General features: G+C 46.3%; 1 protein-coding gene and 1 long non-coding RNA gene across 2 annotated transcripts; one reads left to right on the top strand and one right to left on the bottom strand.

The window, feature by feature from the left end:
* Positions 1–487: 487 nt before the first annotated feature.
* Positions 488–7047, bottom strand: LOC308597150. The gene is made up of 2 exons (XR_014012854.1): positions 5493–7047; positions 488–1113 (listed from the first exon to the last, which is right to left on the bottom strand). It is a non-coding gene; the product is annotated as an uncharacterized lncRNA (long non-coding RNA).
* A 121-nt stretch (positions 7048–7168) lies between these two features.
* FTH1 (ferritin heavy chain 1) lies at positions 7169–13465 on the top strand. The gene is made up of 4 exons (XM_081212683.1): positions 7169–7427; positions 10657–10803; positions 12226–12351; positions 13135–13465. Exons 1-4 carry the CDS (start codon positions 7317–7319, stop codon positions 13297–13299), a joined length of 549 nt encoding a protein of 182 aa, XP_081068809.1. The 5' UTR covers positions 7169–7316; the 3' UTR covers positions 13300–13465.
* The last annotated feature ends 102 nt before the right edge of the window (positions 13466–13567 follow it).

Genomic DNA, 13567 nt, shown 5'->3' on the forward strand with positions numbered 1-13567 from the left:
TTGTGTAACTTTTTTTTAAAAAAAAAATCCCACATGCCCAAGTTGCAACATGCTGGCTTTCCCCTCATCACATGAAGACCATAAGTGTGGATTCCTGAACGAGCAGAATGTGGAATGGCCACTGTGAGCTCAGCTTTTGGGCATGGTTGTAGGACAAAATAGGGACTGACAGCACACATGAGGGATTGGGGGCAGGAGAAGGGACATGGATGGGGATTAGGAAATGACTGAGTAGGAGGAGGACTCCCGGCTGTTTTTATTGTCTCTGCTTGTCTTTTGGAACTGCTGATATTTAACTAGACCTGAGGTTACATGCCCCTGCTTCTGGCGCCAAAGGAGGGGGGTGTTTTCCTCCCTATGCAAATAGCTTCAAAGGACTTCAGCAAGGGAGGGGGAAAACTCCCTACTTCTGCCTTCTGTAATCTGGACAATTCCCCAGCCCTGCTGCAGCTTACATTTAAAAATCATAATAAATTACACAGGAAGGGCAGAGACATACGGTATTTAATGACACTGCCTAGTTCGGCCCCTGTTTAAAAACAAGCAGCGCTCTCTCACTAACTTGGAGCGAAGGGCAGGGCTACATTTCCACAGCCATCAGACCTACCAGTCAGCCTCATTGTTTACCAGTTGTGTTTGCACAGAAGCTGGAAGGGGGCTGAAGTGGTTATAGGGAGTGGAAAGTCTCCGTAATGGCATTTCAACAGAGATATCTTTCCCCCTCATTTGCCTTCTTGTGTTTAGCTTCTGGAATTTTTTCCTCTGACACCTCAGCTCAGTGCCTGAGGGACATCTGCTTCTCGTCTTGGGACTGAACCCTCAACAATGTTCTCTCTGTTGTGTAGGGTGGTCTGGTCCTTGTGAGGTGGTGCCTACATATGTTGAAATACTTTTGAGGCAGCAAATCAGCACCAAGGTGACTGCTTTCCAATCTCCCTGCCTGCAGACAGCCCAAGAGGCTAAGGGAACTGATAGAACAACAAAAGGAGGCAGTGGCTCAAGCTGGCTGGTGTGAGAACAGCATTCTGGACTAGATGGGCCTTTGGCCTGACCCAGCAAGGCTCTTGCACTCTGGCAAATAAGAGTGTCAGCATTTCCAGCGGCATCTGTGGCCTGGAGAACAAAAATCGGATCGGCAAATCAATACAGGTTTTGGACATTATAGACACTTCCAACAAGTGGCCCAATACTTCTCAGCAGTACAGTACCTTGACCACTGTATACAGCATCTTATGTATTAGGCTTTATGGAGTAGCAGCAATAGCTTCTCATTCACAGTACATGGCAGTGGCAGGCATTACCTTTCCTAATTCTGACCTATGTCAAAGGGACTGGTGCAAGGAAATGTACAAATTATTACCAGCACCCCTGTGAGTCATGTAAGATGAGTAATTGACCAACGCTACTTGGTTCATCTTCCAGTGGGGTTCTGTGGCACTTCCCACTGTGGTTTGAATTCTGCATTGTGTAGCTCTGCTTTCTTAATATTTAATACTCTGATTGGCTTTAACATGACATAGCATTTTACTGTGATTTGGCTTTCTTAAAGGCGTTTTCAAAACCCAGCTAATGCTCTCCTAATCTCTTAAGTACTTTGTAGACTCACCACAAGGTGATATTTCTGTAGTTTGTTTTTCCTCATTGTTGCACAAAGTTCCTTACAGGGCATTGCATAGTTTGCCTGACGTAATTGGGTTTCTACAAGTGACAGCCCGGGTAGTTACCCAATGGAACTTTTACACTCATTTCCTGTCTGGGTGACATGTCAGATTCAAAACAAACAGTTAAATAAACTTAAAAAAAGTTACTCTGCCTAAAAGCTTCTTCTCAAAACACACTGTAAGGTCAGATCCATAAAGTGCTCTGCTGGATCAAAGCTAGTCTGTGAGAACTGCAGACAAACGTATGGGTGGCTAATTCAAACAATTACTCTGGCATCTCTTACCACAGCCCCTTAGCATCCAAAGCTCTTTTGCTTACTTATCCCTTCCTGCCATCCATTGGCCTCTCCTTTTAGAAGAATTCTTACAAACACCCTTCCCACATGTTGAGCAGGAGGCCAGGGTGTCACCAGGTAAGCAGGGCCATCTGCTGCTGACAGATGCCCGGACTTCATCGCTTGCCAGCTGTACATTTGGTGCATATAAGGAGAGCTCCTACAAGTGTACAAAATGTCTAGAACTCCCACTTGTCAGGAGGGCAGACAAAGTGATATACTAGTGCAGTGTTTCCCAACCGGTGTTCCGCGGCACACTAGTGTGCCGCGAGACGTTGCCTGGTGTGCCGTGGGAGGGAGGCGGGCGAGTCGGGCGGCGAGAGGCGGGGTGGCGGCGGTGAGGAGAGGCCGCCCAGCGCGGGGCTCTCGCCGTCTGCCTGCCTGGCTGCCTGCGTGGCGCTGACGTCACGGGGCTGTAACGTGCCGCACATAGGCACACGCGGGGCGGCGAGCGAGCGAGCTCCCACATCCCATCGCCGCTCGCTTCAGCCGGCCTACTGGGCTGTCGCAGGCGGAAGGCCTGCGCATGCGCGAGGTTTTCGTGCCTTCGGGATTCCCTTCACGCCTTCCTCCTCCCGGGTCCTTGAGAGCGCGGGAAGCGGCAGCGCGAGACCGGCGTTGAGCCTGGTAGGTATTGCGCTTGCCAAGGCAGTCATTTGGGAAATGAAAACTTGCAAAGCAAGCAACCAGTTCAATCTGAAGTACGTGTATGCTTAATATCCTGTATCTGAAACCTGTTCTGCCCCCTCCCCCACACTTGGTGACATTTTCATCTACACATGCAGCAGAGTAAGTTGACCCAGAATAGTACCAATTCAGATGGCAGATGGGAGAATGACAGTGCTGAATGCTTTCCCATGTAGAACAGTCCCTGCAAATAAAAACCTAGCATATTTGGAAGAGGGATGCTGGCCTAACCATTACCTTCTATGCTGTTACTATTTTTTTTATTTTTTTTTACATAAGTAAAAAGTGACCTTTCCCCATCTGGCATGGTGGTGTGCCTCGAGATTTTTTTCATGAAACAAGTGTGCCTTTGCCCAAAAAAGGTTGGGAAACACTGTACTAGTGAATTGTATGGATGGCAGATACTACAGCAAGGGGGCATGGCTTTAAAGTTGTTGTTGTTGCTGTTGTATTTATACCTCACCTTTTCCCCTGATGCAACTCAAAGTGGATTACAATTAAAAATAATAATGGCTAAAAAGACAGAAAAAACAAAACTATATACATATATAAAATCCATTAAAAACAAACAGGTGATTACAATAAAAACAGCATAGCACCAGCCCTTTCATTAAAAGCAATCAATTCCTCAAAGCCTGTTGGAACAAGAACTTCTTCAACTGCCTGCGGAAGGGCAACAAGGAGAGAGAGCCAGTCTAGCTTCTCTAGGGAAGGAGTTCCAAAACCTGGGGACAGCCACCGAGAAGACTCTGTCCACAAGTGATCCTGTGAGGGTGGCGAGATCAATAGAAGGGCCTTCCCTGAAGATCTCAAATGCTGGGGAGTGTGGCGATCACACAGGGCCCCCGGATGTTTCACAGTCTATTGACCCTGTGCCACCATTGCGGTTGCTTTCTTCGCTGCCACCACCCCGCTTCTCACGGGGACACATGGAGTCCAGACAGTTGTTAACATAAACAAATAATCAAGTTTATTTTTACGTGCAGGAATAAGCGTATGGTTTCAGTTTATTTTTCTCTTGTCAGTTTCTTAAATCTTAGTTCCTACAACCTCAAACTGAATTATTCCCAACTATCTAACTAACTCCCTAACAATTCCTCTCACTCTCTCACAATACAACTCTAGCCAACCCACACCTAAGCCTCCCTCTTCCTTCTCCAACACCCAAGCCTCAACTCCCAACTCCCAAACCTCAACTGTCAACTCTATCTTTTACTCCCCCCTTGCATTATCACTGGCCAATCACATCACACCCATTTTTAACTCTTTCCTTGACGCATCCTAGGAGCAAAAGCCACAGGGAGCTTCGTATGAGGGAATAAGACTTTCAAATACATGGCGCTGTGGGTTAAACCACAGAGCCTAGGGCTTGCAGATCAGAAGGTCAGCTGTTCGAATCCCCGCGACAGGGTGAGCTCCCGTTGCTTGGTCCCTGCTCCTGCCAACCTAGCAGTTCGAAAGCACGAAGTGCAAGTAGATAAATAGGTACCACTCTGGCGGGAAAGTAAACAGCGTTTCCGTGCGCTGCTCTGGATCGCCAGAAGCGGCTTAGTCATGCTGGCCACATGACCCGGAAGCTGTACACTGGCTCCCTCGGCCAGTAAAGCGAGATGAGCGCCGCAACCCCAGAGTCATCCGTGACTGGACCTAATGGTCAGGGGTCCCTTTACCTTTACCCTTTTAAGTCATGTAGGGCTTTATAGGTCATAACCAGCACTTTGAATTGAGCCTGGAAATAGCTAGCCAGTAGAGCTGTTGTAGACGGGGGTCCCATGTGGGACTAGTCTGTGTGTCACATATTCAAAAGGCGTAAGAGGACCATGCGGCTGCACAGACTAGTTTGTTGCATTTGCTATGCCTGTAGCCGCTCCTCCCCATATGTGAGAAGGAGCCCTTCGTGCAAACTGATGAATACATATAGAGCTTCTCAGTGAATGGAAGCCCATGAGGGATTTTGTCTCTTATTTGCCTTTCTTTGAGGTCTCTGCCTCCTTTACCTAATCTCTCCATTGTTGTTGTTTTGTCTCTTAACCCACTGCGGACACTGTCCTATAAAGTTCCTTCCACTATCTCCCCTCCTTTCCTGGCTCTCTTAGCTTGGCTGCCTATTGGTTCTACTTTGTTCTTTTTTTGATGGGCTATCTTTGAGGATGGAGGAATCTCCTGAGATATATTATTTGGCCATATTTATATATTACTTACGTAACTAACAAAAACCTCTGAGCAGTTTACAATGTAAAATAATTGATTTAGAATCAAGTGCTAAACACAAATATAAAATTTATCAACAGACAAATAAAACCAGCAGCTATAAACCAAATATACATAATAGTGTTGCATGTTGAAAGTGCATGCTAATTATTGCCCCCAAGGAAGAGCTGTAGCTTGAAACATGTTAGATGCCACGACATTTCTAAACAATCAATCAATATTTAACTGTCCTGTGATCTTCAGATGGTGGTACAGTATACAAATTTTAATCATCATCATCATTTGTACTCAGCATGTTGCGAGTTGCTTCCCTTTTTGGAATATCAAATCACATCACCCTGACCAAGTGGCTATAGAAATCCTTTAGTTATCCTGTTACTCTCTTTGACAAGAATAAACCTTCTTAATTTGTACCAGTTTGAAGTCTGCTGCTTCTTTCTGGCTTTCAGTCTACAAGTTATGAGCTGAAACAATAGACCTTTGACAATGCTCCCTGGTAATACAAGAGTTTAAAGGAAATCCACAGCCACTAAGGGCATCTATTTTATAATTACTGCACAGTGTTTTTCTACTCTCCGAATTGCCTCTGAATTCATACCTGATTCTGCAGCTTCCCCTCCAACTAGTATGTTACTGGGGCTGATTCAGGACTTTCTCACTTGGGAACTAAATTTCACAATTCTGCCAGTGTTTTGAAATTCTGAAAATGTGAAGGATGCTGAAGATGACGTGACGATAAAAAAGAAGAAGTAGTACAGTGATATAGTGCATCATTGTGAAAAGGTGTTTCCTGGCGCATTCAAGAAAATGTATACTTGGAGGTTTGTTTGTTAAAAAATCATTTGGCAGAACATATCACCAGACCTCACAGAAGAGCCTTATTGATTTTGGCTTGACGCCTATTTTATGTACAATGAGCACTGTGTATGTACACAGCTATATTTTCTCCTGTCAAGGAGTGAAGGATGTGTGCAATGTATACAGTGCTATAAAGCAGTTTTTTCCAACTCTCTTTTGGATTGAGGAACCCCTTAAAGGCACTGCTGTAAAAGAAGGTGCTACATTTAAAGGAACTGTGAACGCACATTAAAACAGAAGAATAAGTGTTTTCTCTCTCTGGAAGCTGCGACCTGGCCATCAGCTGCTCTGAGAGACCAGTTGTCTCTGGGCTCTCTCTGAACAGCATCCTAGCCTTGCTTGTTCCATCAGGTTACAGTAGTGAGAAAGAAAAGGCAACAGGGCTATTTCAGCCGCTCTGCTGGGAGACCAGCTACCTTTGGCTAGTCTTCTCCCTCATGGGTCACCTAGCAATAGCCATTCCTTATTGCTACCAGACCTGTTATAATTGACCTGTTAAAAGAACTGTAACTTTAAGAACTGATATCTTGAGTTTCCTTTTCCCCCTTCTCCCACTCTTCTTCTTCTGAAGAGTAGGATTAAAAACAGTTTAAATAAATTTAAAAAAAAAAATTGCAAAAAGGCAGCTGCCCCTCTACCTCCCCTTGCATTAAAATAACACACTGATTCAACAGCTAGTTGCTTGGGTACTCTGCTTTCAAGCTGGTAAGATGCCCACCACCCAGAGAAGGTTGGAGATGATCTTTGCACTGCCAACACTGGCTTGCAACCCACTTTTAGAACCATTGCACTACATCACAATGATTCTTCTCTCAGAAGAGATGAAGTTTTTGTGTCATTATTTTTCCACTCTCTGGGTAGCAGTTCATCACTTGATGTTACTGGGGATGGCAACTTTGAATAAAATATTAAGGGGAGGCAAGTAAGCCCCGCCCCGCATAATCCATCACATGATGCGGTGCACGCGCATATCTGAATGGTCCCCTCAAAATTTTTGTTGGGGGGTGGGCCCCCTATAAATTGGCTCCTATGGATGTTACACTCCCAGAAGTATGTGCGCGCGCTCACGTACACACTGTTTCGGGTTATGCGTTAACTGGCTTCCTTCTCTACAGGGTACCACTGCCTTCGGGTCTTTCATTCCCATATTTCAGCATGCAACTTTTATTTGAATTTCGAATAACACCACGAATCAGCCATTTCTCCCCGGAGCTGGAGCGCTCTTCTCGTTCCCGCCGCCTGCCCCCTCGCCGCCCGAGAAACTGCTGCGTCACGCTTACTCTTCAGGCGCGAGATCGGAGCGCAGCTCCCCTTCCTTCCCTCCGCCCCCCTCCTCGCGCGGCAGTGGGCGTGGCAGTTCCCGCCTCGGATTGTGACGCAGCCTCGGGGTCCGGGTATATACGGCAGCTACGTAAGGCGCAGGGCTTTAGAACGTTCCACCAGACCCGGCCGAGGAGGTTCCTGCTTCAACAGTGATTGGACGGAACCCACCCCTGCTCGGGCCCACCCGACCTCCGCGCCTCCGCCTGCCCGACCCAGCTGCACCACCTCCAGCCGCGCTGCCATGGCTTCGTCTCCCTCCCAGGTGCGCCAGAACTACCACCAGGACTGCGAAGCCGCCATCAACCGGCAGATCAACCTGGAGCTCTACGCCTCCTACGTGTATCTCAGCATGGTGAGCTCCGACCTGGGCAGGCGGGCGAGGGGGGGGGGTCCTGAACTGGAGCAGAGAATGGTACCTTGCTGGAGGCGGGGGCGAAGGAAATGCAAGCGGCGGCGGCGGCTGGAGCTCCATCCCCTCCCTCCCTGGGGGCGCCGCCTCCGTCTCTGTTTACTAGCCGTGCATTGGCTTGTCCTTGGAGGGCGAGCGAGGCCTGCGTGCTCCTGCAGGCGGATCCCTTCGGGATTCCTCGCTGTAAACAACCGAGCGGTTTCCTTTCCCGAGGAGATCGCGGCGCCCTTCGAGCCGCTCCGCTGCCCTTCTGCAGACGGTGCAGAGAGGCTTGCCCTCTGCCCGTTGGAGCATAAAACGGCAACGTCTTGTGACGCCTTAAAAGGCCCAACAGGTTTTTTTCAGCCGCGGGCTACTTCGCTACTCATGTCGTAATAAATCTGGTGGTTTGTTTTTTTCTGAGCCGCAAGGCGCTCCGTTCCTCCTCCTTTTTTCCTCCCCCTGGAGCAGCCAGTCTCTTGCGCAAGCGTTCCGAGCGTGAGTCGGCTCGGGAGACGAAGAACCGCCATAAAAAAAAAAAAAATCCTAGAAGCTTGCATTTCTATGCTGTTTTGTTTGGCCGCTGCTGGGAGCCCAGTGCTGAGACGGGAGGCTTGATCCGCTCTCGCTGCGCTGTAGCGGTTTTCTTGGTTCTCCGTTCCGGCCGAGCGGCAGTTTTGCTGCGCGCACCTGCGGCGGGAGCGAGAAGCGCATCGCGGTGCGCCCTGCCTCGCGCCCAGCGGGGCCTTCCGTGATGCTCCGTGCTCGGCTGAAAGGTCAATGCAGCTTCTGCGCCACTGGCTGGAGGGGGGGCGGCACTGTTGGCAGGCCGGGACCGCTGGGGGTTGGCAAACATTTGGGCGCTGCGCTGCCGGGACCGGCGAGGAGGGCAGAAAGCAGCTTTGGGGGGCACCTTTTGACACAGCCCTGGTAGGAGGCAACCTGGGGTGGACTCACAAATAAGCAGTTGGTTGTATGCTTGCCTCTGAATAAAAGGTTGCATTTTAAAAGTTAATCTTTAACCAGTCCTTCCGCATACACGTTTGGTATAAACAGGCTTCCACCGTAATGTTTGTACTAGCCTATGTGAATGTGGAGAACAGTAGGACTTCAAGATGGCTATCTTAAACTTGCCAGGAGGAGGGCGGGTAGGTGGGTGGGACTCCTGGGCTTGTTAATGCCAAGAATCTTCAATAAAGCTTCAAACAGTCTGTCATTTGGGGTGTAGGTGTAGTTACAAGCCATTTCTCTGACCATAGCTTGAAAATGTTTGCCTTTCACTTGGTGCTCACTGTTTTGAGTGCTAGAATGTACTGTAATGTGCTGAGAACTTGGATAAGTGGACCACGTGTGAGCAATCTACTGCTCGTTGCTTGGTATAGTAAAACAAACTTTATTTGTCTGGCAACATCTAATAAGCAAATAACAGATTGGCCTGCCTATTTCAACATGCATTAACAGTTCAATTTGCATTAATTAAAGCAGGCTGCCATATTACAAACTCTGCTAAAGGACTAGGATGACTCCTTCAACCCTAGAGCTTTTATCAGCGTTAGTTGGAAAGTAGAACGGAACATACAACTAGCTTGTAAGCAAATGAATGCTTTAAACAAGCAAATTACACAATCGAGTAAGTTAGAACCTATAAAGTTGCTGTTGGAGCTTCCGCAGTCCTGTTAAAACTAATTTGTTCACCTGGCCTATGTTTTACAAGTGTATTAGAGGGATTAGATTTGGACTGTCAAAACTGACTATAAATGGCTGGATTCTTGAGACAACATGGTCTCAAAGAAGCCACAGGTTTCCGATCCTGCTTTGGAGTGTCATGATTTATTTCATAACTAGTCATGTCAATAATTGTCACTTTGATAGTTATTTTCCTACTCCTAGACCACAAGTTAATAATTTTAAGTGTTCACCAAGCACCATTGCACTGTTAAGGGCCAGGTTTTCACCATTACTGCTAAATAATAAAGTCAACTAGAATTTCACATTGAGGTCACTTTAGTTTGTTGTGGCTTGACTGAGGCTGGAGCTCCAGTGCTTCTAGACCCTTGAGCCTATGTGTGGTATACCAGAAACAAGTACCGTATTTTTTGCACCATAACACTCACTTTTTTCCTCCTAGAAAGTAAGGGGAAATGTCTGTGCGTGTTATGGAGGGAATGCCTACGGGGGGGGGGGGAGAGAGATCTGGTGAGCAGGGGATCCATGGTTCCCCTTCCTTCCCTCCTCCGTGGCTCGCTTTGAAACAGCAAAGCGGGAGAAGAGCCGCTGAGTGGAGAGGAGAGAGGGACAGAGAGCCTGCTTCTTTAAAGGAGCAAAGCGGAAGAGGAGAGGAGCCGCTTACACGAGTGTAAGTGGCTCCTGTCCGGTTGGTTCCTTTAAAGCAAGCAGGCTCTCTGTCCCTCTCTCCTCCCCACTCAGCTTGCTACATAGCAGCAAAGTTTTTCAGCTCGCTAAGCCGGGGAGGAGCGGGGAGGAGGAAGAAAAGCAGAGCCTGCTTGCTTTAAAGGAGCAAAGCGGGAGAGGAGAGGAGCCTTCTCCCCTTATACCCCTCTTCTTCATTATTAGCAGCACCTTCTCCACCCACCCCACACATGCTTCTTCTCCCCTTAAACCCCTCTTCTTCATTATTAGCAGCACCTTCTCCACCCACCCCACGCATGCTTCTTCTCCCCTTAAACCCCTCTTCTTCATTATTAGCAGCATCCTTCTCCACCCACCCCACGCATGCTCCTTGTCCCTTGAGTGCTTTTCCTTTCCTCCCCACTTAAAACGTGGTTACAAAGCACGGATCCACATGGATCCTCAGGATTTTTGCACTGGGTCACCCCAAATTCACCATCAGATCACATGTCTGTGGCCACAGCATGAACCACAAAAATCATACATCCACTGTTTTGTTTAGAATATTTTTTTTCTTGTTTTCCTCCTCTAAAAACTACGTGTGTGTTATGGTCGGGTGTGTGTTATAGAGCGAAAAATACGGTAATACAGTAATGGCAACCTTTAATGTGGCCAAGTTTGATAGATTTGATGATCAATAGTTTCAAGAACAGCAATGTAAGAAAATAAATTTGCCAACGAGGAGCAGCAAGTTCCCACCTGCATATGTCAAGTGATATAAACACTGATGGCTTAAATACATGGTTTCCTGATTCTAATTAATGAATCTGAACTTTATTTTCAGTCCTACTATTTTGACCGTGATGATGTGGCCCTGAAGAACTTTGCCAAGTACTTCCTTCACCAGTCCCACGAGGAGCGTGAGCATGCAGAGAAACTTATGAAGTTGCAGAACCAGAGAGGCGGCCGCATCTTCTTGCAGGACATCAAAGTGAGTTGTAAAAGTGTGGTAAATACAGCGCTGTTGCTTCCTGGACTGGGATCCAGATTAAAATTATGAAAAGAGCTAAAATGTGCTTTCCAAAGACTGAATGTATCATTAAATGCAAAATCCACAGCTAGTCTAGAGGTTACAGAAGAAGAGTTCGTGAATGACGGACCTCATAGGATGTAGCATTGCTAGATTATACCTGTACACCAGGGTGGGGTTGAGGGAGGGGAAATATCCCTTTGTGTAAACAAATTCCTTGCTGCCTGTACAAAACTACTTGGAGGTAATTTGAAACTAAACACCCTCACCAACATTCACATTTTAATTATGCATGGAGTTATGAGGGCGATTCAAAACTGGATTCCCTCCCCATGACCAATCTGAAGTGGTACAGTCCAGTAGTAGATAAACTGCAGCACTACGTGTAGTTGCTGATCATGTCTTGCTTTGTAGTAGTGGTTTTCAGACTGTGTGGCAAGGAGCCATAGGGGAGTTATTGTGGTGGCTTCTCTGCTAAATTCTAACTGTAGGGCCAGCTTTTCTGAAATACAGCTTTACCACCTCTGCATGAAAAAGGAAAGTTAGGGTCAGTTCACACAGGCCAAAAGTGGATCCCACCAGGCCTAGCCTGTACACTATGAAGTGTTAGCTACCTAGGATTTCCTAAAGTCCTTTTCAACTTGCAGGTGGTCTTGCTGGCCAAGCTGACCAGGAAAAAGTTCCTTCAAGCTTAAAGTGGCTTGAGGTGGCTTGAGTTACCAGTGCTTGGCTAAAAGATATGTGCAAAATGGAACATGCCCTTCATTCTGCAGTGAAAATGCAGCTTGAGAATTTAGTTGCCATGGGAACTGCAACATCAACCAATCTTCTGGTGATTATGTAATAAACAGGGAACAGCTCTAATCTGCAGATAAATACATGGTGTTCCATATAACTTCAGTATTCGGTGATAAAGCAAGTGACTTGTGTCAAAGGAAAAAGTATTGACCGGGGGGCAGGGGAAGTAAGGGGAAAGTCTGATCACAAGAAACTTGAGGTGTGACCAAGAGCAGTTTAAATCAGCGCTTGGCTCTTTCAGAGCATTTGGGTGTTTATGGGCATGCTTAGCTAGCTGCTGTAGTTTTTGTTGCTCTTTCCTTCCTATTAGGGATGAGAGGAGAGGTAGATGGAATCTGGCAGTGCCTGGAACCGGGTTAGAAGCAGCCAGTTAGTTTCAGGAGCTGGAGGACATTGCAATAGACACATTTTGCGTTGGAACATGCCCTGTAATGAAGTATTTAATCTAAAGTGTATTCATATATAAAGGGCCCTAAATTTGTCGTGTAAATACCTGCTAGTTATTCTGTTAGGCGTATGTTGTACTAATAATCCTTGTTATTCCAGTGGTTCAGCTTTGAGAGTGGTTTCCTTTGCTTTTATTAGAAACCAGATCGTGATGACTGGGAGAGTGGATTGACAGCAATGGAGTGTGCTTTGCACTTGGAAAAGAATGTGAACCAGTCACTTTTGGAACTGCACAAGCTGGCAACTGACAAAAATGACCCCCATGTAAGTTGGAAATTAATGGAAATAGCATGTTTGTCTGTGTAAATGATATGCTCAAATACTTGCTGCGATTGATTGAAAGAAAGCAAGAAGTAAATGAAATTTGAAACAGTAAAAGAACTGGGCTGTATTGGAATTCCATGCTGGTAGGTGGAACTGTGTGTTCAGAGAAGCTGTGGGACTACAGAATGTGTTCGTGTTGGTAGAGAACTCGACACGATGAGATTTTTTGCCATTTTTATTTAAAGAGACTGTTTCTAGCTTTTATGCCTGCCCACACATTTCCAGGTAAATTTTTGCACTGCATACTAAGATTACAGAAGTGAGAAGCTTTCAGATATTTTTGTTTTAGAGGCTGGGGTGGGGCTTCAGAGTCCTTACTTCTTTAGTACCTAGCAAAAACTGCAGGACAGATTGCAAAATCTGCATAGTCTATACATGCAACTGAATTTGGTCTTCATTGATACAGATTTTTCATTTTTAGCATGGAGTGCATCAAGTAGTAGATCGTGTTCTAATTCTTGAGCTGCTCTCCTTTAATGGGAGTTCGTAAAAACAAAAACCCCACATGCTACTTGTGTGCTACATCTGTTCAAAGAGAATCTGAAGGCAGAGCTGCATTTTAAGGTCAAACCAGGCTTAAACTACTGGCAGTACCTTGACTGCTGACTTTGCTCATGGTTTCATCAGGAAACCTTGACTTCTTGATGATAGTTTTGAGGACTGCTTTGCTTTGCTGGCAGGATCAATCGTGTGGTGTGCCTAATACATTGTTTTATTTTCCAGCTATGTGACTTCATTGAGACCCACTACTTGGATGAGCAAGTCAAATCCATCAAAGAACTGGGTGACCATGTGACCAACTTGCGCAAGATGGGGGCACCAAAATCTGGAATGGCAGAGTATCTCTTTGACAAGCACACCCTGGGAGAAAGTGACAGTGAAAACTAAACCTCCCGTGAATGCTTCAGCAGGGACTCTTACCTTCTTACTCAGCTGTGCATGTTTGTTTGTTTTTTGTTTATCCATACTATTGTCCATAACTGTATAAAACCATCTATTGTTCTTTTTGTGTTGTAACTCAAATGCCCAATAAAAGTGATTTGGTTCCACTAAATTTCAGTTGTCCTATAGTATGTATATAGATCAAGTGTTGGCAAAGTAGTGAAAGCAGAGTTTCTTCCAAACTTAATAAATCTTTTATACCTTCTTTTTTAGG

Source organism: Podarcis bocagei (assembly GCF_964188305.1).
Source record: "Podarcis bocagei genome assembly, chromosome: 1".
NCBI classification, from domain to species: domain Eukaryota; kingdom Metazoa; phylum Chordata; class Lepidosauria; order Squamata; family Lacertidae; genus Podarcis; species Podarcis bocagei.

Excerpts from the sequence above, each read along its gene's own strand:
- FTH1 (XM_081212683.1), top strand. The coding sequence starts at position 7,317 with ATGGCTTCGTCTCCCTCCCAGGTGCGCCAGAACTACCACCAGGACTGC. Across the intron at positions 7,428-10,656 it reads CCTACGTGTATCTCAGCATG|TCCTACTATTTTGACCGTGA; the intron begins GTGAGCTCCGAC and ends CTTTATTTTCAG. Across the intron at positions 12,352-13,134 it reads CTGACAAAAATGACCCCCAT|CTATGTGACTTCATTGAGAC; the intron begins GTAAGTTGGAAA and ends TTTATTTTCCAG.